The 25952-nt window shown below is 40.9% G+C and overlaps 2 protein-coding genes across 8 annotated transcripts in view; one reads left to right on the top strand and one right to left on the bottom strand.

Moving 5' to 3' along the window:
- Window positions 1-25952, top strand: part of GPR148 (G protein-coupled receptor 148) — a 103467-nt gene that overhangs the window by 48825 nt on the left and 28690 nt on the right. Inside the window, exon 3 of one of the 5 annotated variants that reach the window (XR_014168437.1) lies at window positions 23218-23366. The exons of 3 other annotated variants lie outside the window; for them this stretch is intronic. The gene's annotated coding sequence lies outside the window, so the exon portion shown is untranslated. Of the gene's footprint in view, window positions 1-23217; window positions 23591-25952 lie in introns of those variants that run through there. One more of the 5 variants, XR_014168438.1, reaches the window with a different exon arrangement.
- Window positions 944-24680, bottom strand: AMER3 (APC membrane recruitment protein 3). Of its 3 annotated transcripts, XM_081911537.1 has the most exons (5): window positions 23881-24680; window positions 23597-23701; window positions 17585-20600; window positions 10888-10934; window positions 944-3255 (listed from the first exon to the last, which is right to left on the bottom strand). In XM_081911537.1, the coding sequence occupies exon 3, from the start codon at window positions 20577-20579 to the stop codon at window positions 17586-17588; it is 2994 nt and encodes a 997-aa protein (XP_081767663.1). In that variant the 5' UTR covers window positions 20580-20600; window positions 23597-23701; window positions 23881-24680; the 3' UTR covers window positions 944-3255; window positions 10888-10934; window position 17585. The 3 variants fall into 3 exon arrangements, with proteins under 3 accessions (XP_081767663.1, XP_081767662.1, XP_081767664.1); XM_081911536.1 differs by lacking the exon at window positions 10888-10934 and having other exon boundaries at window positions 23881-24678; XM_081911538.1 differs by lacking the exons at window positions 10888-10934; window positions 23597-23701 and having other exon boundaries at window positions 23881-24679.

Here is a 25952-nt window from a genome sequence, read left to right on the forward strand (position 1 = left end):
TCAATAGAATTTGGGGGACACACACGACTATGCACTTCACAAAAAGAACACCTGTGTTATCAGATACTCACTAGAATTTGAGGGGGACATCTCAGTAATTATGATTTTTGCCTGGCTTCACACTGGCTTTGATCCCTAAACCATTTGGAGCTTGGAATGTATAGGATTTCATTCTATTGTGGGGGTTTTTTCATTTGTCTACAGGCAGACACAAATGTGCAGTGTAGCACATATCACAGAATCCAGCAACCTGGAAATGCCTACTTTGGTCTGCCCGCCCCCCAGATCCTAGTCCTTGTGTTTGTGAAGAAAAGCTTTAAAATACATGAGAGATACCTGCTGAGATATCAGAGGTCAGATTTTGGCTGCTTAGATTTCACACCCCGTGGATACTGTTTCTTGACTCCCGCTAATCTCAAACTTCTATACCATTTTCTACTTTCGTTTCTCCTGTTTTCTCTTTCTCTTCACCTCTCATTTGATCGTAAAAAATATTCCAGATTCTGGAAAGAAAATAATTATCTAAACTTATAGCCCAATGCTACAAGTGAGTGTGTGTGTGGTATCTAAGACATCATGGAGGCCTTTCATTGCATCACCATTTTCCCATTTCCATTCTTCATTTTCAATCTTCCTTGAAATTCATATAGTTCCTAGCCTTCCCCAACATATGGATTAAATGTTTGAGGGCAAGGGGGAAGCTGGGAAGAAGACATTGTCCAGAGCAGACTTTTCCTGTCTGGTACCCAAATACATATTTATTTATTACATTTGTACCCTACTTTTTTATCCAAGGAGCCCAAGGTTCTCCCTTTCCCCATTTTATCCTCACAACAACCCTGTGAGGTAGGTTAGGTTGATAAATGGTTGCCCAGTGAGCTTCATGGCTGGGTCAGGATTTGAATCCTGATCTCCCAGCACTCTAACCACTACACTCTCTTTTGTATGTGCTAACTGGGGCTGATGGGACTGGTCCTAAACTAGATTGGGAAGGCTGCTGTGGACCATTCCTTCTTTACAACTTCTCCCTGCCTATAATCCTTCACTTTACCACATCTGTCCATCTGCCTCCTCCATTCCTTCTTTGTTTGATCCCTTCTGCCCTTCTCTTGTTGCTCCTTCAGACTCCTGCTTCCCACAGCCTTCGGTCTGCCCTTTCCCTTTGTGACATCAGGTCAGGTGTACAGATGTTGGAACCAATGTGAGTTGACTGGAAAAATGCATACCAGCAATTGTGCATATTCTCATGAAGGCATGGAGAATATGCATAAATTGGCATGGTCAACAGGGGGGTTTGCATACTGCCCAATCAAAATATGGATAATCACTAACGGATGTTGAGGAATGTGAATTCATCACAGCTGTTTCATTTGTTGCCATACACATTTTATACAGTAACATTTTCTCCTCAGTGCATAATCACCAAGATGATAATATGTACAATGATAATATGTACAATAATATTGTCCTCTTGTGCACATTCCTCAGCTACATTCCCTGGAGACTATTTATGTTTACTAGGCAATGTGCAAAATCCCTAGTTCATTTTTTTCTATTTTGTGCACATCCTTCATGTTGCCATATGAACATGCAGAGTCACCAAATTCCTTCCTTTAACTCAGGTCACTGCATTCATTTGTACTTTGTATCCTCAGTAGCATATTGTCACAGAAAAGGTAAATAAGTGTCCTGGTATGTAATTTTACACAAGACGATGGGATGAAATAATAAGCAGCAACACATTGGCAGTTATTGGAGAATGAGCTGTCAGCACTAGAAAAAGATGTATAATGAATGATATCCAAAATAAAGCAACAAAATAAGCAGAAGAGAAGAGATCTCAACATAGAATTCAAGTAATTTTAATATGCAATGCAAGCGACAAAAATAAATTATGATATAGAAGGCACAGCTATGATACAAGAAGAGATATGTCATATGGATATATGAGACTGAGGAATTGTGTGTTGTATTCAGCTAAGTCATACTCAGAGTAGACCCATTGGAATAAATGCACTGAAGTTAATCAAGAACATTGATTTCAGTGGGTCTATTATCTGAATATATCTTAGATGCAACAATATTATTTTTATTACTTCAGAGCATCTAAAGTAAGTGCTATCATTCTTTTCTGAATACTGGAGTATCAGAATCGAAAAAAACAGCCACTTTGCCTAGGTATTCTACTGCAAACATTTCCACTGAAGATGTGACTGGTCTGGGAAAGATGCTCCTGTCTTGCAAGAAACAACAAAAGAAAAAAGAAGAAGATGGTCCCAGCTAAATGGGACCTTCTTTATATGCAATGGAGAGTAAGGATTTGAGCCATCGAGAGAATATTTGCCTGGGTTACATCTTGTTAAACTCATTTTGGTTGACTTCGGTTTGAGTGCATAATGACTGGCTAATTCAGCATGGTAGCAAAGGGCCAGCACCCTGGGAACTCATTTCTGCTAATGCAAAACATGTTGCAACATTAAATGAACATTCAGATTCGTAAGGTCAGTGTGTGCTTTCTTTTCTATCTAGAGAAATTTTGGCACATATACTGGAACAGGGTCATCATTCTAAACCATTGCTTCAAAAGCAGCATTTGGGTCACATTCTGTCTTGAGCGAGATCATGAGCACACTTAGTAACTTTTTTTGTTGCTGTTGTTTTGCATTTGATTCACCTAGTGATGTTAGAGGGAAATGCCTCATCCAGGACTGGAGCAAGATCATCATTAAAAGCATCAGTCATTTATGCAGGGAAATGGATAGGGAAGCAGAAAGCTCAAAAGCTGATGATCACATTACTGAGACTTGCTTCTCAGTGGGATTTCCAGTCCAGGAAACAAGTGTGCAGCACCCTTTTGCATGCAGAGAAATCCACTGTAAGCACAGAAGAAAATGTGCACAGCCTTAGCTGGACTGGGGCACTGCCTTTCAACATTACCCAAACCAGGAGAATCTTTCTTTTGGCGTATATCTATATTCTAAAACAAGTATTTGCATCCAACTCAAAAAGACTGAATCTGTGGGCAAGCATGTCCTTATACATTGCACTCATCCATTCAAGGAACCAAGTGGCAAGGTGTCAAGAGCTTATAATATTAAGTTCATTAAAATCCACATTCTTCTGGTAAGACATTAGGAGGTGCATCCGCAGCAGTGTCTTCATGGGGTTTCTGTTTCCGATGACACCAGTCTCTTACCTCATTCTGATATATGTGAGAAATTGGCATTTGCAGAGCATGGATCTTTAGCATCACTCCTGAAACATAAGAAACACGTGGCACCATGTTACAGTAATTCTATAACAATCCTTTGCCAAACTATTCTACAATATGAAGTGTAAATTGGATTGTTCCAGTACAGAATCCCAAACTTAACAAAAAACTGTTATTTTGATGTTATCCTCTTTTTTGGGGGGTGGGTGGGTAATCCATTCCCATCATAGGGACGCAGGTGACGCTGTGGTGTAAACCACTGAGCCTTGGGCTTGCCGATCAGAAGCTCGGCGGTTTGAATGCCCGCGGAAGGGTGAGCTCCCATTGTTCAGTTCCAGGTCTTGCCAACCTTGCAGTTCGAAAACACACAGTGCAAATAGATAAATAGGTACCACTCTGGCGGGAAGGTAAATGGTGTTTTCGTACGCTGCTCTGGTTTTGCCAGAAGCGACTTAGTCGTGCTGGCCACATGACCAGGAAAAACCTCCTGCGGACAAACGCCTGTAAACCGAGATGAGTGCCACAACCCCAGAGTCCCACGACTGGACATAACTGTCAAGGGTCCTTTACCTTTACCTTTTATTCCCATCATATATGTGTGTGTGTGTGTGTGTGTATATATAATTAATATATATATATATATATATATATATATATATATATATATATATACTCTTCATCACCCAATCGTTAATAAAAACTGCCAGCAAAAGGCCTACCAAATCCTTTTGGCTAGTGTTCTATGGAACATGCAGCCTCAGCTATCTGAAACCCACTATGTAATGTAAATTGGAGGGAAGAACTTTCTGCCACTCTCACCATATGGCCTGTTTGGAGCTGCAACACTCTATATCCCCCACTCTACATTCCCTGCTTCCTTTATAGATTTGGAAAATGGAGCAAGAACTGGACACCAAGTAATGCATTTTATCTCCAGAACTTTCGCTAGGACATTTCTTCTCTTTCATCTAAATCAAAGGGAAGAGATGATTCTGAAGGCTTCCAAACTGATATTTAAAATTATTATTACTATATTTATTAACCAACCTTCACCAGCAGGTCCTGGGGCAGGATACAACAATTTTAAAATTCAGAATGAAAAGCAATTAAAATGCATTACATGGGTTGAAAGCATATCTGCAGATTTTCACATGTGAAGCCATGAGACGACTTCAGCAATGCACCCAACTTGAAATTCAGCAACCACCAAGCAGTGGTTTGAATTGTGGCATAATTATAAAAGTGCAGTAATCTAAATTGGTCTGAAGCAATTACTCTGTGTGAATACTGTATGCATACTCAGTTCATTTCATTGAGGGATTGGGCCTTTCATATTCCTACTAACCTCTCATAAATTGGTAACACTATTTCTTATTGCAGAGTGACATTGTCACCCCCCACAAAAAAATCCATGTATGCCAGCTTTGTGTAAACAGAGAAAGTGTTATATTAACAAAATGTACATTATTAAATACTTGGTTGCAGATGTATATTTTATCATAGCACTGCCAGAAAACTAACTCCTGCAGCTATCATATAAATTGCTGCAAAATGTAGGTATATTGCTGGTTCTCACAATACTTTACCAAAGGTATGTGCTGTGCCTGGCAACCGAAAGGATTGTGTGAATGGGGCCTTTATTGTGGCTGAAATTCCTTGCTCCTCATAAATCATTCTGTGACTTTGCAATCTTGTTGTGACTTTTGTCTATTCCTTAGACTAATTTATTCCTTAGGCTTCCTCATTCATGCATTTTCCCTCTTTCACATTTAAAGAAAAGCTGCTTATGCAGTAAAGTTTACCGTATTTCTGAACAACTTTCCCTTATTTGCATCGCAAGATAACTTATTGTGCCTCCTTTGCTCAATATATATATAGAGAGAGTTATTTATGTGTCCTTTTTTGCTATAATTTATTTAATTTAGGGATCACCAACAGTCCCAAACTCCCTTATCCTTTATTCATCCATATGACTGTACTTTCTTATTTTATTTGCCTTTTACAATATCTATTGTGAACATTTTTGAAAATTTAGATTTTGATAAATAAGCAGTGATTTAATAAATATATTCCTATTTTATATAACAGTACTTTGCACTTAATGTTCATTTAAAATAAATAAATAAATTATGTAACAATAACAATATAGCGTTCATCCACACAATCTATATTACAGTCACTCATACCCACATATGCATGCATGCATACATACATACAGACAGACATGGGGCAAGTGCAGATGGCCCTGTGGTCTAAAGCACTGAGCCTCTTGGGCTTGCGGATCGGAAGGTTGGCAGTTCAAATCCATACAATGGGGTGAGCTCCCATTGCTCTGTTCCAGCTTCTGCCAACCTAGCAGTTCGAAAGCACACCAGTGCAAGTAGATAAATAGGTAGCACTGCAGTGGAAAGGAAAATGGCGTTTCCATGCGCTCTGACTTCCATCATGGTGTTCCATCATGCCAGAAATGGTTTAATCATGCTGGCCACATGACCCGGAAAGCTAGCTGTGGACAAACGCCGGCTCCCTCGGCCTGAAAAGCGAAATGAGTGCTACACCCCATAGTCACCTTTAACTGGACTTAACCATCCAGGGGTCCTTTACCTTTACCATACATATATACATACATTAAATTTAAATTCTTCTCCTTCAGTACAGCATATGTGTTCTACCCAGTTCTCTTTTAATATAGATTACTATTGGAATCCACTTAGCTATTTCCTCTCTAATAATTTTATGAGAGTACATCATTCCAATTAATCTTGTTTGTAATTGTTTCCAGACTTTCTTAGTTAAGGGAGCAATCATTTGAGTCTATTTTATCCCTTCATTGCCACTACATTTTTGCGTAGTTTGTGTGTGTGTGCGTGTATTTAACTGGGTTTCCTTTCTGCATTACCATTTGTGCACTCATGAGGGTTGCTTATCATGGAGAAACACCTTTCTACACAGTTTTGGGCCATTTTTGTCTTCATGGGCTTCATAAGCTGTTCACCTCCTCAGCCTGACTTGATCTTGGAAGGCCAGTTCAAATATTTGTGCTACTTTCTCTTTTCTCCTACACCAGTGTTGTTTTGGCTAGAAAACAAGAGTCATACAAGAAATTGGAAGATCAAAAAATAAAATAAAAATGTTAGTGACACTCTGCCCTCTGCTGGCTGAAATGTTTTTTTCTTCCACCTGCTGCTTCTGATCATGTTTACCTTCCAATCCACAACCACAAAATGTGGCAGTATATCTTGGGAGATGTAGTGAGCCCTTGCCAGGCTGAAGCCAAACAGAGTGAATCTATCAAATTATTTATTGTATAAGACTCTCACCAAGGTTTTGTTTATCCTGTTACTCACTTTGTGGTTTATAGGTGCTCTGCGGTGGAGGACATATAGCCTGGAGAATTTACAAATATCTATCAAAGGGGCCTCTTGGAGATTATGCATATTGTCTAAAGGAGTTGCAGTTGAGATATGCAAAGACACCAGGGCCTATTGGAGATTATGCATATTGACTGGAGAATGTACAAAACGTTATTGAGGTATGCACATTTCCCAAGGCCTGCTGGAGAATATGTATATTGACTGGGAATGGTGCACAACTCCCTCTTTCATGGATAGATTATGAACACATATTCCATGAGGTGCGGTGAATGTGCACAATGCCCAGCTGGTATGCACATCAGCCACTAAGCACACATTACCTCTAATAATGTTTGTGTTCTATTTTAATATTTCTTGCATAGGAGCATGCTATAAAACCACGGAAGAGGCTTTCTCACATCATTTGGTCCTGGTCAGTCCAAATACTAAGCACTATCAACATTTAGTGATAACTGATTTCAGCTATATTGCATTGTATCTCTATCCTGAGTCTTTGGGGGCAAAATGGATGGAAAAGAAATCTAAACTAAGTACATTATTGAAGGAGAGCAGGTGCCTGATGTTATCTTCATCCCCTGTCTTCCTCTCTCCCTCCTGGACCATCTTGTGTGAAATGAATGGAGGGGAAGAAGACATCAGAACCTGCTCTCTCATTGCAGGCCCAAATGCCCTGTGGGAAGGATCTTGGCGGGTAGATTTTGAAATGGACTTATAGCCCTTTTTATTGTTGTATTTTGACTTTACTCATAAACCTCCTTAAAGGCAGGATATAAATGACTGGAATAAATACAATAAATAAATGGTTCACTTGGTGTTAAACCGTGGCAGCTCTTTCCATCTGCCGTGGTGTATGCAGTGGGGCATCTAAACATTAACTATGTATGAGGAGATAGCCAGGAGTGAAGTGGCAAAACTAGTGCTATAGCTGTGGAGGGATTGAATTATTGATATGAAAGCTTGGCTTGCTTGCTTTTTCCTTTTTTTAAAAAAAAAAAAAGCTTCCCTCTTTGCTTTTGAATAATACATTAAATTCTGTGCCAGTAATGATCATTTTCTTAATATGCTGTGAGAAAGAATGAGGACAACCACCACCAAAGCTTTCTCTACAGAAAGACGTTGGATTGGCAGCTCAATCTTGCGAGTTGCTGCACCAGCAAAGATGCAGATAAAATGAGGACCCAACAACTGCTGTACCAGCCTATAAGAAAGGCAGTGCTTTGCAGTAGTTACTGTGCTAGGCTAGCATTAAGGTTCAAATCCCCACAGAGCCACAACAAAGTTTGCTAGGTGACCAGGGGGCAGTCACTGCCTCTAAGCCGCACCTACCCCACAGGGTTGTTGTGAAGATAAAACAGGGAGGAGGAAAATTATATGTGCAACCTTCAGCTCCTTGGAAGAAAGTTGGGGTTTAAATGTAATTAATAAATGTGACCCCTTGGGATGCACTTGCTCTGCAAGCCACAAGAATGTTTTCCTTTCCTAGGTGGGTCTTGAACCCTCGTTCCAAGGGGGCTTTTCTGCTCTCTCTAGACATCCTACCCAACAAGCTGTGTTGTGGGCTCTCCTTCCTTACCTTCGTGCAGTGTGCTCCAGACTGGTGGCTGCTAGCAGCATAAGGAAATCAAAACAGCTGCATGCCTGGGACTGACAGTAGCAGAGTGGTCATGGACTGTGCCAAGTGGGGCTGATGGCACAGGCAGTGCTGTGGCATGATATTTCAGGGTGTGGGTGTTGGTGCAGGGGTGTGTGCTGAAGGCATGCTCCCAACATTATTAGTTTCTGTTCCTTCCAAGCACAGTTTTTCATTGGTCGATTTTGGTGGCATAGTCACTGCCACATTTACACTGATTTTATCTTTTGTGACTGTGTGTTTCCCTCCTCCCTGAATTGATGTCCATTACACCAGCATAGTGATGCCATCCCTGCTGCAATTGGTGTATACAGGATTGCTCTTCTAATTGATGACATTATTTCAACCCAGCTAAGCCTCAGGTTACTTGTTAACTTTTACATCTCCATCCTTTCTCTCTTGCAGTCTTGTTTTTGTTCTGAAACCCATCGTGTCCCAACATTTCCTCTCGTCCTTCTTTGCAATTATTTAAATACTGGTCAACCCTGTGCCTTCTCTTCTGATCCTTTGGCCTCTGATCTCTTGCTCTCCTTCTGCCCCCCACCTGGGGTGTTGTTGTTTAGATTGTATATCTGTGGGCACGATCGTTTAAAAAATAAAAATAATTACTCTACATATACTTTACCTCCTGTGTTTTTTGGAAAGTTGCTTGTCTCATTGTCTGTTCTCTGCACTTCTGGACACCTCTTCAGATATTGTAACCAAATTTTTCATGAAGGGTTTCGAGATCAAGAATCCGGTTTTTGTCTGTGTGTTTCCCACAGCCCTGCCCACCCCAAACCCCATCTCTCCTTGCTTTGTATCCAGCCCAGCATTCAATCTGAACCCTGCCTTGCCTTGTGTCTAGCCGGACTGCCCCCACGTCACCTAAGGAGCTTCTTGAGTGAGGATTTCAATCTGGCTCTCCAAATTCCTGGCCCAACACTCTAACCACCACAGATTTCTGCCTGAAACTACATAGTCAGAAGATATAACACTGAATCTGATTTGGCCACGCTGGCTGTCAGTACACTTCTAGACCCAGTGCATTGTGGAACAGCGTCCACCTTGGGAACATTGCCAGACCTTTAAATCGTAACCAGAAGCCCTTTTCTGAGCACCTCCTCCTGTAGAAGTTCAGAGGGTTGTGCCAAGTCAAAGGGCCTTTTCCGCACTGGCTCCCCATCTAAGGGCTGTTCTCCCTAAAGAGGCCTGTCTGAGAGCAACTTGGACATCATTTCACTGCTGGGTTTAAACTTTTCTTTACTCTCAGGCATTTGAGTGTTGGTGTTTTATTGTTGCTTCTTGGGGATCAGCTTTGTTTTAAAGTTTATTTTTTGGCAATTGTACCATCAATTCTCACAGTGGTTTAATTATCAATTCTTCTTCTCAGTGAACCTTACAAAATGTAGTTCTGTGTAGGGAACAGGGGTCTCCTAATAACGCTCGGCACCTTTAACAAACTACAGTTCCTATAATTCTCTGGAGGAAGGTATGACTGTTAAATGGTATGATGTTGCTTTAATTGTATAGTGCATATGGGGTGTTGGTCATGTTTATTAACTTCAGGGAGTTTGCTCTGAGGAGGACTAGCACTGAATACCACCCATACATACATACTGAGCTTAGATGGTCTACTCTTCTGACTGAGAATAAGGCAGCTTCCTAAGTTCTACAGAGTACCAAAAATAAACAAACAGCAATGAGAGAAGGGAGAGATCACGGCGTACAGTAGATTTGCTTGCCAAAGAGCAGCTGCTAAGAAAGCCACAAAAGGGGAAAGCAGACCAGGGATTCAGTACCAAATTACTACAAAAAGGAATGTTGGGGAGAGAAGCAAATGCCCTCCCAAATTAAAGGAGGGGTGTCAGGAGCACAAAAGGAGCATTAATGGAAGAGTCTCAGAAAACACAGAGGGCAAAATGAAGAAAACAGACAAGGAGGCATAGAGAAGGGGGGAAATAAATGGAGCCAATTCAAGCAGCAAAGTCAAATAACAGGAAGCCAAGAGAAAAGGGGAGATCCCCAAACAGAACACCTGCCTGGCCTGTAGCAGATCTAGTTTGAGCCTTAACACCACTAGCATTTTATCATGAATGTAGCATTTAGCTGGGCTTTTAAATTTGGGCATGGGAGAAAGATTCTGAATGGCATCCATTTATTTACTGCTGCAATACATTGCAATAATATTTGGGACTTCTGGATTGATGTCCCGGGGGAATTTCTGAAAGGTGGCACTTTGTCCTGGATCTTAGGCAAGTCAATCAAAAAACTGCAAGTTTTTTGGCGTTTTTGTAAAAAAAACAAAACAAAAGCAGCTCAACAGCTTTGGGGATTGTCTAAAAAAAGCATCAAACACTAAAAACTTCCTGATACAGGGCTGCCTTCAGATGTCTTCTAAAAGTTGTGTAGTTCTTAATCTCCAAGAAGGCCCTCTGCCTGGTTCCCTGTAACTTCACTTCTCACAGTGAGGAAACTACCAGAAGACCTTCAGAGTAGGACCTCAGTGTCAGGCTGGACAATGGGGATGGAGATGCTCCTTCAGTATTCTGATATTATCTATCATTTCTCTGGTGGCCTTCTTCTCAAATTAAGAATGCCCCATCCACCCAAAGAGTGGACACGATCCAGCCGAAGTAATGCACTTCTGCATCCCATTTAGTCCAATGGGATAGACTTTAATGTGCACTTACCTGTCCCACCGAAATCTATTGTGGCTTATAATCATTCTTTATTATGCCTGCAGTGGGCACAGCAAAAAAAAAAAAAAAAAAGCAGTAATAGCACTGTAATCTGCATGCTGTTTGAGAAGGCTTGTCTTGTCCTAACTGAATTCACAGGGTGGTCTGTCTTCTTGGGATCATTTTCTTCAACTTTAGAAAGCTTAATCCAATTGCCGTGCAATTACTACTGCAGTTCTGTGGGCTTCTTTTCCACTAAAAGTTTTGGAAGAGCATTAGGATTGATTCACATGACCTAGTTACAAAAAAGCTGATGGGCAGAAGGGCTTGGGCTGCTCTAGTAGCACCAAGCAGGTTCCATTGAAACCTCTGCTAAAATAGGTTGAAAATGCTATCTTTTCACAGAGGTTTCAATGGAATCTGCCTGGTGCAGTTGGAGCAACAAAGCCCTTGTACTGCAGTTCCCAAATGCCCAGCAACCAGCTGGCTGCCAGGTCCTGGGGAAGCACTGCAGACTGGCCCCATCCCCATGGGCCAACTTTGACAGGTAGGCAGGGCAACCTACCTGCAAATCACCTGGTGTCTTTATGACATCAAATGATTGACAGGTGGGTTCTTCTGTCCACCTCTCAAAGTTGGCCTGTGGGGATCGGGCCAGATAAAGAGGCTAAAAGGGTTCCCCACCCCGACCTAGTATGTAAGGAAGTAATTATCTGTGTTGCCATTTTGCCCATCATAATCAGAATCACAGAGCAGGAAGGGATTCTGAGGGTCCTCTAATCCATCCCCTGCAATGCAGGAATCTTTTTGCCTAATGTGGGGCTCAAACCCACAACCCTGAGCTTAAGAGTCTCCTGCTCTACCAACTGAGCTATCCCAGGGGAAATAGTATGAAGTACTCAAATGGCCATTTCAAGCTCTGATCCCTGATGAGCCTCTGCGGACCTGGCTAGTGTCAAAAAGTCACTTTGCTAGCCATGCGTCTGAGCTCATGGTCTAACAGTGAGATGACAACATCATAAGTTCTCTGAGGTCAATGAGACTTCCTAATTAGCACACCTAGGATTAGGGATGGGGGAGAATGTTATTTCCATTTGCAAACAAACTGGACTCATCTTCACCTCCAAGACTAATAGACAGCTTGGAACAGTATTACCCTTTCAATTTTGCAGTTCTCTGAATTTTGCATTATAGGAATGCACGTAAATACATTTTAAAATATGCCTTTCAGGGGGGAACTGCAGGTTAAAATAAATATTCAGTTATGTATTTTTAGGTAAGCATTTAAATCTGTATTTAAATCTTAACTTCTGCCCAGATTTTTATTTTAATTACGGATTAATGAGATAACAGAACACATGCAATATTGACACGGAGTGAAACAGACACACTCTGCCATCCCTACACTCCTTAGGCTCCCTCACTTCACACATAGTTCAGTGTGCCTGTAAAACTAGTGTCTGCAGGCAGCAGATGAGTATGTCATACCAGTGCTTTTGCCAGGGAGCTGCGTTTGGTCATGGCAGCCTACCATGCATACAGATGGAGGAGAAATCAAGCATTTGCCATGTAACGTATGACGAGACTCTGAAAAGGTTCAGAAAGAAAAAAAGAATGAACACCAGCTGATTTGCCTTCTGCACTCTGGAATTTACATTAATAGTCTTCACAAGATAATTCAACTAACGTAAAACCAGCTACCCAGATTCCTCCCTGCCTCCTTTTTGTCCCCACTTCATTTCTTAATCATACTGCATCATATTCAATATGGTTTATAAATGTAAACCCAGTTATGGAAGTATTGGTCACGGGGAAATATTTAATTGACAGGCTTTGAAGAGGCAAACCGCCTGTACATTTTATCTTAGGGTATTCGCGCCTATTTTAATGTAACAGGAATACTATTGTGATCTGTGCATCCTCATCGCTTGGACAATACAACTGCACACAGTTTATAATTTACTATTTCTTTCTTTTTTTAAAAAAATCCATTCATGAAGCTATAAAAAGAAAGAAAATAAAAGGAGTATATAAAGCAGATCCTGACTTCAGATTTGCAATAATCATTCACACCCTTGATCTACAGCAGGCTAGCTAGGAATATGTTTTAGTGCTCTCCAGCATTGCCAGAGCATCGCAAGCCAAGCCTGTAAGCCTGTATCCATGGAAACGTCCTACTGAAATAAGAGGCATGATAGCAAATCAATCGTTTTATTTTGAGAAAGGACTATAACAATGTCTCCGAATGTCTTATACAGCCCATGTCCAAAAAGCCTACATGTATTTAATTAAAACAGGGGTAGGGGAGATTGCTCTTTGAGACCAGTTGAGGCTAAATATTATTTGCTGTGACAATCAGCGAACAAGTCAGATGCTGACAGTACAGTGAAACAAAGCCAAAGCTGGAAGGAGCAATGCTTAATGAAGTATAAAATTGTTTAATTTAGCATCTATTTTTTCCTTTCTGGGCACATGCTAGATGACGCTCAAAGCATGCCTGCGGAGTCTGGGGCGCATCACCAGTCGGATACTGGTTATCTAGTTAGGAAGCAGTATCTGGTCTTTCTGGTAGCAAATTAGTATCCAGTACAGTGGTACCTCGGGTTAAGAATTTAATTCTTTCCGGAGGTCCGTTCTTAACCTGAAACTGTTCTTAACCTGAGGTACCACTTTTGGCTGTTGCCGCCATGGCAAGATTTCTGTTCTCATCCTGAAGCAAAGTTCTTAACCCGAGGTACTATTTCTGGGTTAGTGGAGTCTGTAACCTGAAGCGTATGTAACCTGAAGCGTCTGTAACCCGTGGTACCACTGTAACATGACTCTTGCCCATGCAATGATGCAGTCTCCATCAGATGCCATTTCAGAGCCACGTTGCCAGTTTTTGGCTGACCTCTGCTCCTGTCTCTTCAGCAGCAGCTTGATGTCCAGGAATGCAAAGCAGCTGTGATTCCTGCATTGCAGGGGGTTGGACCAGATGACCCTTTAGGCGCTTTCCAATGCTACAATTCTAGCATTCTGTTATTCTTATTTCTGCTGACTGAGCTGCTTTTAAAATCGCAAGAGCATGACAGGCCAGTTTTCCCCCTGATTACTTGATAGCCCTACTCGGACCATGCTGCTTAACTGCAAGTCTTAAGATTTGGAGATGCTTTCAAAAGCTGAAATATGCATAATTTCTCTTAGTAGTAACACAGAGGGAAGAAAAGTGGATCTGTGAAGAGATGCTTTTTTTTTTAAGGCCAGTTATCTAGCCACCAAATATGAATACCCCTTATTAGGACAAAGGTTTATGCATATAATCTCATGAAGAAGCCTGAGTACTTTTGCTGTGAATAAAGTTGATTTTAGATTATGGATTCTGTAAATGCCTTTTCTGAGAGCTTCATTAAAAATCAGTGATATCATCTTTGCCTTGAGGTATTTCCTGTGCTGTTGGCTAGAATAACAGCCTAGTGTAAGTTCCGAGATATGGTCTACCTTCCTCCCACTTCCAATATGAAATAAATCTCAGGCTTTTCTAAAAAGAGACTAAAAATGCCAGACATACCTCACAACGATCTTATAGATCTGCTCTTGAGAAATATTGTCAGCTGCAGCCCATCAGTCGGTGGTACACAGGTAACTGCTGCCACCATCTAAATAGGACCTTCTCCCACCAGTAGAAACATACGGTAAATAATAATTTATGATTGCATAGATCTGATGAGATCATAAGGACAATGATCTCACCTGTTGTTTCCAAAAGGTTTCATGAAATGATGCATTTCAGCCAAATTACCATGTAAATCGCACACATTAATAGCTCCTCCTAACTGCTGAGCCAGCTCAAATAAGCCATCTCACATGCTACTTTTCCTTAGCAAAAATTATCTTTTCTAACATATAAATGGCATCACACATAGGTTCTGGGGCAATTATACAGAACTAGGAATCACCGCATATACAGATTCCTTGATCTGTGTACTTGGAGTACCAAAAATACACTGATATTAATATTTATAAAAAACAACAACAAGCATATAGTTTAATCTTCATAGTGAAAAATGTAACATGGGAAGCAATCCCAAAGGCATGTTAAAATGTGGGTTGATTCTATGTGTGGTGGGCCAATAATAGAGTCATAAATTTGGAAGGTACCCAAGGATCATCTAGTCCAACCCCCTGCAATACAGGAATCTCAGCTAAAGTAGCCATATCAGATGGCCATTCAACCTCTGCTTAAAAACCTCCAAGGAAGTGGAGTTACGTTATAGCAAAGCAGCCTGTATGTCCAGGTTCTGATTTTCTCTCTCAGATGTGTTTACAGAGAAGTAATAAAATAAGAACATCAAGACTTTTGTATGTAGTCAAGCAATAAATCAGGTGCATGCCAAAATCCAGCCCACACACCAAGACCTCCAAGTTTAATACATATCTAAAATTATGCAAATGAACCTTAGCAGTACACCATTAAATTAATATCTAGAGTAACCTGTACATTCTTTTTCCAGAGAGCAAAAGTCATGCCTTCCTTGGGAAGTTAACTATAGCATACAAACTGTAATGACATGTCTGGCAGGTGTCTACACTGACAACTCGTGGCATGCTACAGCTGCTAGTGAAACAACGTATTTGAAAATGCCCCAAGTCAGTTTGCGGTACAATCTCATAAAGCACTAGTATAGGGTACATTACCGCTTCTGACAGCTGTGTCTGCTTTGCTTCTGCTTTCTGCAACTACCAGAAAGTAACTCATGCCTAGAAAAGATTTGTTTCCTGCTAGGTCCACACAATTCAGCACTTGGTTTGCCTCAGCTTTAGTCCCTCTGGGTTTTCTCATGAAGGCCGTCCTCAACGTTATATCTAATCCTTTAATCCACCACCATACCTGCTTACCACATTATTGCTGTCTTGAGGGGCTATAGCAACAAAACCAGGACAAAAATAAAAGAGAACAGCCCCCTCCAGCCACTATTTTGATTGCATCTTAAGGACGATTGGTGCTCATTACACTATTGGGGGCAGTCACACACAATCCCGCTGTTTGCATCTGCAAAACCTTTGGGGTGGTCACACTGCTTCATTTCCAATCAGTGCATTTCCTGTAAACTTCTGCTGATATCCTGTAATTTTATATAGCACAGATGTTCTGGTTTCTTTTTGTCCCACTTTCATTGGGCTATATAGCAATAATGTGGTAGCATTTGGGAAGCATCACAGAACAAACCAGAACAGAGGGGGGAAATCACCATTAAAGCACTATTGTTGGGTCAAGGGCATGTTGCAAAATACACCTGCAATAAAACATTAGTCTGGAGGGTATAAGGAGTAACGGGCTTTCAGGAGGAACTTACAGGATATGCCCTGGTTGGGAATGAAGCAGTGTGACCACCTTAAAGGTCCAGTCGTGGCCGACTCTGGGGTTGTGGCGCTCATCTCGCTTTATTGGCCGAGGGAGCCGGCGTACAGCTTCCGGGTCATGTGGCCAGCATGACTAAGCCACTTCAGGCGAACCAGATCAGCGCACGTAAACGCCGTTTACCTTCCTCCCAGAGCGGTACCTATTTATCTACTTGCACTTTGACATGCTTTTAAACTGCTAGGTTGGCAGGAGGTGACCACCTTACGCAGGCGTAAATAGTATTGAAAGTGGGATTACATATGACTGCCCCAATAGCATCATGAGCATACATTATCATGCATATGCAAATAAAGGGATATCTGGATAGCCCTAATTCACCTCTGTTGGGTACACTTCCATTTTTAACACTGTATCTGACTTCCTGAGGACAAGTGCCCATGGCTCTTTCAGTCATGGATTCTACCAAACCATGCAAATGTCCTAGCTGCAGACCTTTATTATATTATTATTATTATTATTATTATTATTATTATTATTATTATTATTTCAATACCGCTCTATACCCGGAGGTCTCAAGGTGGCTAGCAGAAGAAAACCAGAACAGAAAACCACAAAATATATGATCAAGATAAAAACAACAACCCCATAACACCCCCAAAAAAAACATTTTAAAAGGGCATAGGATACATCCTATATACACCCTAAATACTTATCCGTAACATCTTTCTGCTTTTACTCCTATTCCAAATCCAGCACATGTTTTCATGTTTTAAATGCAAATATCCCATTTGTTTACTGTGTCAATGTGTAAAATAAAAATAAATTTATGTTGTTCCATAAGTAGCAATATAAAAAATGAACAATTTATTTATGCCATGAGGTTTCTTGAACCTGATCTCATATATGACAACAGGTGTGGGAAAGGTGGGTGTGGTTTTCTCAAAGTCACCTGGGGGGCCAGTCCCACCCGCTGGTTGTCTGTAGCAAACACAAGTCTCTCCCAACCAGGTGACTAAGTAAGAAAAGGTTACAAAAGAGTGGTGTCTTTTTATGCAGCCAACAAATACCTTATGTCTGAGCATGCAGACTAGCAAAAATGTTCGTAAGATACCAGTTTTTCTGGGTTTACTTCACAAACCCATATATTTCCACAACTCTCAGTAATCAGAGGTAAATTAATCTAATCCTTACTAGAAAGTTGCTAAAACTGGGGGTAGGATTTGGGGGGACAAGTTGGAGGGTACAAATATATAGACATTGTAAATAATAACCCTTCAGAGGCTTTGTCTATGGCAAAATGAGTGGGCAGGAAGTAAGTGCCTTCCTAATGAGTCTCAATGCACTTAGGGTCTTCCTTCAAGGACTCACCTTATGACAGCAAGTCATCACGGGTCTTCTCCATAACTGCTCTCTCTTTGGTAGCATCCTCTAAAAGTGGAAGAGTGGACACCTTTGGCAGTACTTTACACTGGAACGTTGAATAACCACATAACGGTGTGCTGCTCAGTGGAACTTCTTGGTCTTGTGAATGTTTCTCCAGCAAACCGCTCCTTCCGCAGAAAGGCTGTGAAAAGCCACTAGTTGTGTCTGAGCAGATGGAACCAAAGAGTGGCAAAAATGTCGGCCTGCAAATGTGTGCCATGGTGGTAGAATTTTGAGCACTGAGTTCAAATCTGAAATCTTTGATATAGGACAGGGCTTGATTATTCAACTGGGCATATTCAAAGGGTAGTTTGTTTTTTGCAACTGGACCCATGCAGTTTAGGATACTTGTGTTTTTCTGATCTTCAAAACAAATGAGACCTTCCTTTTGATTTGCGAGAGATGTAACACTAGCTCCAATATTTAACTCAATGTTACAGTGGCCTGAAGGGTGGCTGGAAGAACCTTTTGGGCTTGGGTTTATACAGCTACATTCATTTTGTATTTGGTTTGTGAATTGAACTATAGCGTCTGTATCACTGCTCACTTCATTTCCAACGCAATCATCTTCCAAGTGATTACTTGCAGAGTCATGATTGATCTTTAAGGAAGCAACCTGAGTGACACAATCTTCCAAAAGCCTCATTACATTCGTGTCACTCTCCTTGGATGTCTGGCTGATCTGGCTTTGGGAATGACTGAGATTCAGTGGCTCAGTTGGCTTGTCACATTCATCAGACCAGGTTTGATCCTTCATCTCATTTTCCTCTCCGGTCTCTAGAGAATCTGGAGATGTTGCAGCAGTCATATAAGAAGAACATGATTCTGCATCATGGTTATCCATTACCAGTGGGTTATCATCAGTTGGGCAAATTGTCTCCAGATTCAAAACTTCTAGTGAAAGAGTTTCATTGCTAGAATCTGTGCATTCTTCTATGAGAGATATCTTCTCCATTAAAGAAGAGCTCATTAGGAGATCATCCCAACTCTCTGATCTCTGTGTGTCGCATGATATGCTGTTGTCTGTTGTTAGCCCAGACATTGCACTCCAATTTCTTTCCCTATCTTGAGAACTTTCTTGAGTTGAGCTGCATGAAGGAACATCACTTTGGCTTTGTTCAGTTCTGTCCGCTGAATATACCTCAGTTCCATTTTTGCAGTCAGCTGGAGATGTCTCTGTGTTGTTTTTATTTTCCTCAAAAGCTGATTTACACATGTCTGGGCATGTGCTGAGACTGGTGGGCACTGGCTCACCATCTCTCTCCATCTGTGGGGGAGGGTTCTTGGGAAAGTCTTGGGGGGAAATCAAGCCTGGGTTTTTCCTCAGCCAGTTGATGATTCCCATGGTCAGGGAGAGCTCTGTATCACAGAGCTTAAGCAAGCATTCCTTCCCTTTCCATGTGCTGTGAAGGAATCCTTGACTGATTATGTCAATGGCTGGCTGAGAAGCCATATTTTCTTCTGACCCTACGTGAAAGCTATAAATTGATAAAGGGATTTCAATGGCCTTTTCTGAAGTGCTTTCAGACATACATAGGTCATCATCTAGAACTGGGCTGATCTGAGCCTCATTGGGATCATAAAATAGTTCATAAAGGGCATCGCCACTATAACTGTCTCTTGGAAACCTACCTGGTACCCCAGGGGACTGATCCTCCCTTATTTCATCATCTTGCCCAGGAGAAAATGAATCATAGTACCCTTCATCACTGGTTGACATAGACTCCTGGTTGTCACTCTTTGGGGTCCCTGTATCTATGGAACTCTCTTTGGAAGAGTCAGGGGAAGAAAGCAGATCAGTCACTGAGGCACTGGTCTCATTTCTAGACTTTCCCAGTTCACTACTGGGTATTTTCAGAAGCCTCCTATCAAACAGGGTCTTCTGATGCAGCTGCACTGATTTGTTGATGTTGTCCCAAAGTTTTGCAAAGTCTCCTGCTTCATTCTGGGCTGGGGATGCAAGCTGTTCCACTCCCCCTTGAAAGGTTCCCAGAGCAGGACTATCTTTCTGTTGCGATTGCCTGAGCGAGATTTCTTTGCTAACCTCCAGTTCCATATTAGCTGAGCTCTCGTCTGCGAAGATCTCTCCGCACCCAGTGAGAGAATCAAAGCTCTTCAGGGAAGCAACATCTTCGCACAGAGCACTGGAGTACTCATAGGAGGACTCTGAGAGCAGCTCGCCATCAGAAAATTCTTGTGCCAAACAGTCAGCAGAAAACGTTTCTCCGGCTTTGAAGAAATACTTGCCGAACCTGCCTGCCAACTCTGACTTGCAGCCTGGAAATGGCAGCCTTTTTTGTTTCTCTGACAGCAAGGAAAGACTCTCTGGCTTGTTTTTTTTCATGTGAAATATATCCCGGAGGCCTTTTTTGGATCGCTTCAGGGAAATCCTCTTCCTTGGGATACTTTTTGCAACCGCTGGCACAAAGGGCACCTGTGGCACAAAGTTTCGGTAATCAATCATCTGCTGCGGGCTGTTCAAGAAGTGGCTCGAGTTGCCCACCGATTCTTTCTTGCTGCTGGAATTCTGTGTGTTCCCAATTCCAGAAAAGCTGGCACTGTTGATCATCCGCCCTTTACCTCTCCCAGGAGCTGCATAACCTTCCTCCGAGATCTTGTTATTGTAGCTGCAGTGTTCAGTTTTGTCCACACCTCCCAGAACACAGTCGTGGGTTTTACTTTTCCGAACAGGTTTGTAGAAGGATTCTGGGAGCAACAGGATGCTCTCACTAGATCCAGTCTTGATTGAGCTGTTGGAAAAGCTGTCGCTTCTATCGGCAGAAAAATTTGCTTTTTGGATTTCAATTGCAGGGTGGCTCTTTTCTTTTATGTCTGTTCCTACATTGCCCTTTTCCCCAGGACTCAAGCTCACTAAAGGTAATTTCTCATGGGTCAGCTGCATGCTGGATTTTATAAAGGTTTTTCCTCTTTTGAACTCCATGTTGTCTCATCACATTTGGATCTACAATCAAAACAAAGAGTAAACTTAAGGAGTACCTCCAGGATTCACTTGGTAGCAAGCAACCACCAAAAAAAACAACACTTCTGGGAGACTTTGTCTAAGATCAGGATTTTAAAAGTCAACAATAATAATAATAATAATAATAATAATAATAATAATAATAATTTTATTATTTATACCCACCCAAGTCAAGAAGCAAAGGCTTAAAATGTCCTAAGCAAAACTAACACATCTAGATTTATTCAAGTTCTTGCTTCCATGTTCCCTCTAAAATGACAATAAGTGGTGAGACACTTAGTAGTGTCTGTTCAAATAATGTTTCCTGATCCAATCAGGATGTTCAAAGTGGGTTGTGGCAAGGTCAGGAAGTAACTCCTCTTGCCTTCTTAGAAACGTGCTGTGCACTTTGAATATCCTGGTTCTAGATTGAGTACTGTGCTGCAGAACTGGTTTAGTCCTTTGTGCAAGACATTTCCACCTGCTGTGTTGTGCTTGAAGAATGGTTGTTTGGTCAATAGCAACTTGAATGTATTTTGTTTTTCAAAATTTAGATTAACTTGATGACCTGGCCCTTAATCTCCCTGTTCCATCATGACTCTTTCAAGATTAGACTGCTACTATAATCTGAAAATAGCAGATTGCTCCACTGAAGTCAATAAAGCATCATAGTTTTTAGAAAAATTGTTTACACTAATTTTTTTTATACTAAATTTATAATTTTCCCACTACAAATAACAATCATAGCTTGCTTTCCATTGCTCTCACATTCTGCTGTCATCTTTCATCAAGCCACAGCTTTATTTCTAACTGTTATATAAATAATTGCAGCCACAGTATATTGATATTCACCATTTGCAAACTGAGCCATATGACCATTTTTGACATAGTGAAGTTATTCCAGATTTTCACTGACCTTTTGAATATTCCAGCATCTGGTGAGATTGTATGCTATATATCATATTACGGAAAACATTGGGATCTTTCTAAGTTATCCTCAAAGTAGACCCATTGAAATCAATGGACATGTTAGTCCTAACTCAATGGATTGACTCTGAGTATGACCCCATTGCGGGGAAACTAGCTAGGCTGTGTAAGTTTCTATCTTGGGGTTTGTCAGACCACTATTCATCATACCAAAATAATGAGGAAATTTGTAACCGTGCCAAAAATAATTGTATGAATCAATCCAAGTCTCCTTAAATTAAAGGGCAATATATCAGCTAAAATACAGCACTTGGAGTGCAGATCAACCTACTTTATTGTCAGGATACAGAGAAGCACAATATGTTGTCATTTTTATTTTATTTTTAAAAGATTTAACTTATCAAAGAATCAAACAAATGCTTTATGCTTTACAGTGTATCCTAGATTTATTGAATTAAAGCTGCAGTCTTTAAGACCCATTTAACTTAATTTGGACTTACTTTTAAGTAGACAGGTATAGTGTTGCATTAAAAATGGCCCATTTGAGATCTGCCATTGGATTTTTATATGTATTGTTATTCAGGAGCTGGACTTATATCTAGAATCTCAGGTTACTTTTCTGCTTTTTGATGCTTGGTTATAAGGATTAGGGGGGGAAACAGCTTTAATCATCATTGAAAAAAGGACTGTAGTTTTCATTCCTTTTTTCTAAAGCTTCTTTTCAAATTGTGCATTTGTCACTGTCACAATTTAATTAAAAGATTTAATCATTATCTCTCACATAGTGTGCTTTAATGGCAATTTATTAAAGACATTATTCATTGAGATTGTTGCCTATTCTATTTGTTGTTATGGGTTTTTTAAAAAAAAAAAGCTAAGATGAAAATGGCTTGAGAGTATTTACATATTTTTATTCTCTATTTTAATTCTCACATTCTAAATGCAATGCATATAGATATCACAATTTTTTTATTTTACAGTTTAATAACTGTATTTATTGATATTAAGGCTTATCGCCAATTTGACAAATTACTCTTCTATTTATTTAGAGTGTGATGCAGAGATACATTTAAATAACTATTGATCATCTCACTGCTCAAACTGATCGCTCTAATAATAGCCTCTCCATTTCCCTTTGAAAGAAAAATTGAAAAAAGGTGACACAATGGATTTTTGTCAGACAAGAATGTTATTTGTGTGTTATTATCATCATTCTAAATAGAATAATGCAACATAGGCTCCCATCCTTAAAGCATCCTACATGCTTGGAGCACTGTTTTCTTTTGGTTTCATCAGCCCTCTTTATCATCTGCCTCTCTAGGGTAAAATAGCTTTCTAATTTGAATATCATTTTAGGTCAGTCTCTGATTTCCTCATGAATTGGCCAAAACATGTAAATCTCCATTGGGAGTTTTTTCAGGCTTAATATGCTCAGGAAATAAAAACTGCAAATCCTCTGAACATTTAAACTGTTTATATTTTTACAGTATTAAACCTATCTGTGTAGACCTTTTTTCAGTAAAGTATGAATGAGAAATCTGTATCTCAAAGGAAGCAAAGCCAACTGTTCATTTAAATGAAGGATGCTATGTAGCTGGAAAAGGCCTTAGTTATCACACATCTTCAGTTTTGTGAGAATGAATTAGCAGGCAGTATTGGGGGTATTACTATTTCCCCCTTCTTTATTGTGCAGGGTATATACAGTAATATTTCCAGACAATCAGCACAATGGATAGCTCCCTGTGTCAATCCTCTGATCGAAGAAGAATTGCAATAATTACTCTTTCACAGCTAATGCAGAAATGGATGACTGGGGAAGAATAACAGCGCACAGGAATGCGGGCAAGAAATTAATTTGCTTCGCAAGATTTCCTTCATGCCAACAGTGTGCTACAATAGTTTATGCAGGTCTCCCTCGCCCCTCCTTGAAGCTGAGAGATCCCCCCCCTTCTTCTTCACACCTTATGGAATAACTGCATGGCAGCCAGCACAGTAAGCTAACCAATCACTAGCCTACCTCCAGAGGGGAGAGAGAGAGCTCAACAACAACAACAAAAATCTTTGCAGTATACCTGAGATGAAATCAGCATTTCATTTCTGGCTGTATTTGGCAGCCCGCTGTATTAGCCCGCAAAGCTTCCACCCTGCCAGATCTCATCACCTTTGCTGTTCAGTGCCTACACAAAGAATGAATAAGCACATTAAGGTCCGGCATCAGAAAGAAGAGCAACGAAGAAGCAACTAGCCCAAAATAATCACACACACACACTGCCACTGGGACAAAGAAAACAAACACACCACACCCTTGCACCAAAAAACCTAATAAAAAGACAAGGCAACAAAAGATCCTACTCACCATGTTTTACCATCCCAAAAGCAGAAATCTTTGCAATTATATTCTTGTTGCTGAGGCTGCTAAGTGTTTTATGAAAAAGCTCCTGTAATGTATGTGAGACTCTAAGGGGCTGGTTGCTTCTCTTTGCTTCTTTGCTCCTCCTCCTCCTCCTCTCTCTCTCTCTCTCTCTCTCCCTCCCTCCCTCTCCTCCTCTTCCCCAGCTTTGAAATATTCCCAGGTATTTGATATCACACCCTGCATGGACTTCAGGTTTTCACATGTAGCCAATTTTAGAACAGAGAGGATTCTTTCAGCCATCTGTAAACACCAACTGTTAGCACCCACACCAGAGGATTTGTGCTTCTTGTTATTCTCTGGAAATAAAAGATTTTGAAATGCCCAGATTTCCCCAGTGTTTGTAATGCTGGTTTTTCAAAGACGATTAGTGCGTGGATTGATATCTAACAGTTTGTAAGCAGACGTCATTCTCCATTGTGTAGTAAGGTCGCTGTACTGTGTCCCTTTTGGAAGATGTTTAAATGGAGCATAGTGGGGAAGAAGATAGCTCTCTGTGTCTTCTGCTTATTTGGAAGGCATTTTGCATCAAAAGGGAGATGGGAGGTGAGAAAGGCAGCAGCAAAAGGCTTCCCACATAAAAAAAAAAAGACCCAGGGCACTTCTAATCTGTTGCTTTTTCGTGGGTGGGGCTCAGTCACATACTGGCAAATTCACGTTGTACAACTGAAGTGGATTTGGTGCTCTTTTGGAAGGCGCTTCCAAAAACAACCTGACTTTCTGCAGTAAGGAAAGTGGTGTGAAAATAACAACTGCTTGATCTCACTTAGGCTGCACTACACTCATATAACCTCCCAACAAATAAATCAGAATTAATACTCGAAGAACAGTGGACATCTTATAACCTCCCATAAACTTTGTGCAGTTAAATCAGCATGAATGTTCAATGAACGGGCCTTCTGGAAGTAATTTTAGCCATTTCTTCTTCAGGGCCATTGCTGTCTGTAAACATTTTATGTTTTATTTAAATGCTCAAAAAGAACATGAGAAGAGCCCATGTGGTGCAGGAAACAGCTCTCACAGTGCTCAGCCAGATGCCTGTGGGAAGTCTGAAAGCAGTACCTGTGCAGAGGAGCACTCTTCACATTTGTGATTTCCAGCAACTGGTATTCAGAGGCTAGTAGCTATTGATAGCCTTATCCTCTTATTGATGTGTCTCATCCTCTTTGAAAGCCATCCAAGTTGATGGCCATCATCAATACCTCTTGTGGAAACAAATGCCATAACACTAGTAGTAGCAGTAGCAGTAGCAGTAGCAGTAGCAGCAGCAGCAGCAGTAGTAGTAGTAGTAGTAGTAGTAGTAGTATTTTATTTATTACCTGCCATTCACCCTAAGGTCACAAGGCACGTTACAAGTTTAAAATGCAACATTAAAAACAGCTAAAAGCTAATTATGATCACAAGAATGATGTCGGTGGAGGGGTGTATGTTTTGTGTTGTGTAAAAGTCCAGGGTAAAGAGGTACATCTCCAGCATATGAGAAAACAGTACAGTGGTGCCTCGGTTTACAGACGCTTCAGGTTACAGACACTTCAGGTTACACACTCCGCTAACCCAGAAATAGTACCTCAGGTTAAGAACTTTGTTTCAGGATGAGAACAGAAATTGTGTGGCGGTGGCGCGACAGCAGCAGGAGGCCCCATTAGCTAAAGTGGTACCTCAGGTTAAAAACAGTTTCAGGTTAAGAACAGACCTCTGGAACGAATTAAATTCTTAACCCAAGGTACCACTGTATAATGAAGGTACCAGACACACCTCTGAGAAGGAGGGAATTCCGCAACAAAGGGGCTGTCACAGAGAATGTCTTCTCCTGGACCACCTGAACTTCTGAAGCTGTGTGAAGAAATAATTTATTTTCTCTGTCCTGAATCTTCCAACATTCAACTTCATTGAACGCCCACCCCAGAGCTCTAGTATTATGACTGGAAACCAAAAGAGCGCCATCTAACCCTGTCCCTGGGCCACACCCCTCACAGTCATACCTTTGCATCCTCCTTCAACTTTTGCCTACCTGGAAT

This window comes from Podarcis melisellensis (genome assembly GCF_964234715.1).
Source record: "Podarcis melisellensis genome assembly, chromosome: 5".
Classification (NCBI taxonomy): Eukaryota; Metazoa; Chordata; class Lepidosauria; order Squamata; family Lacertidae; genus Podarcis; species Podarcis melisellensis.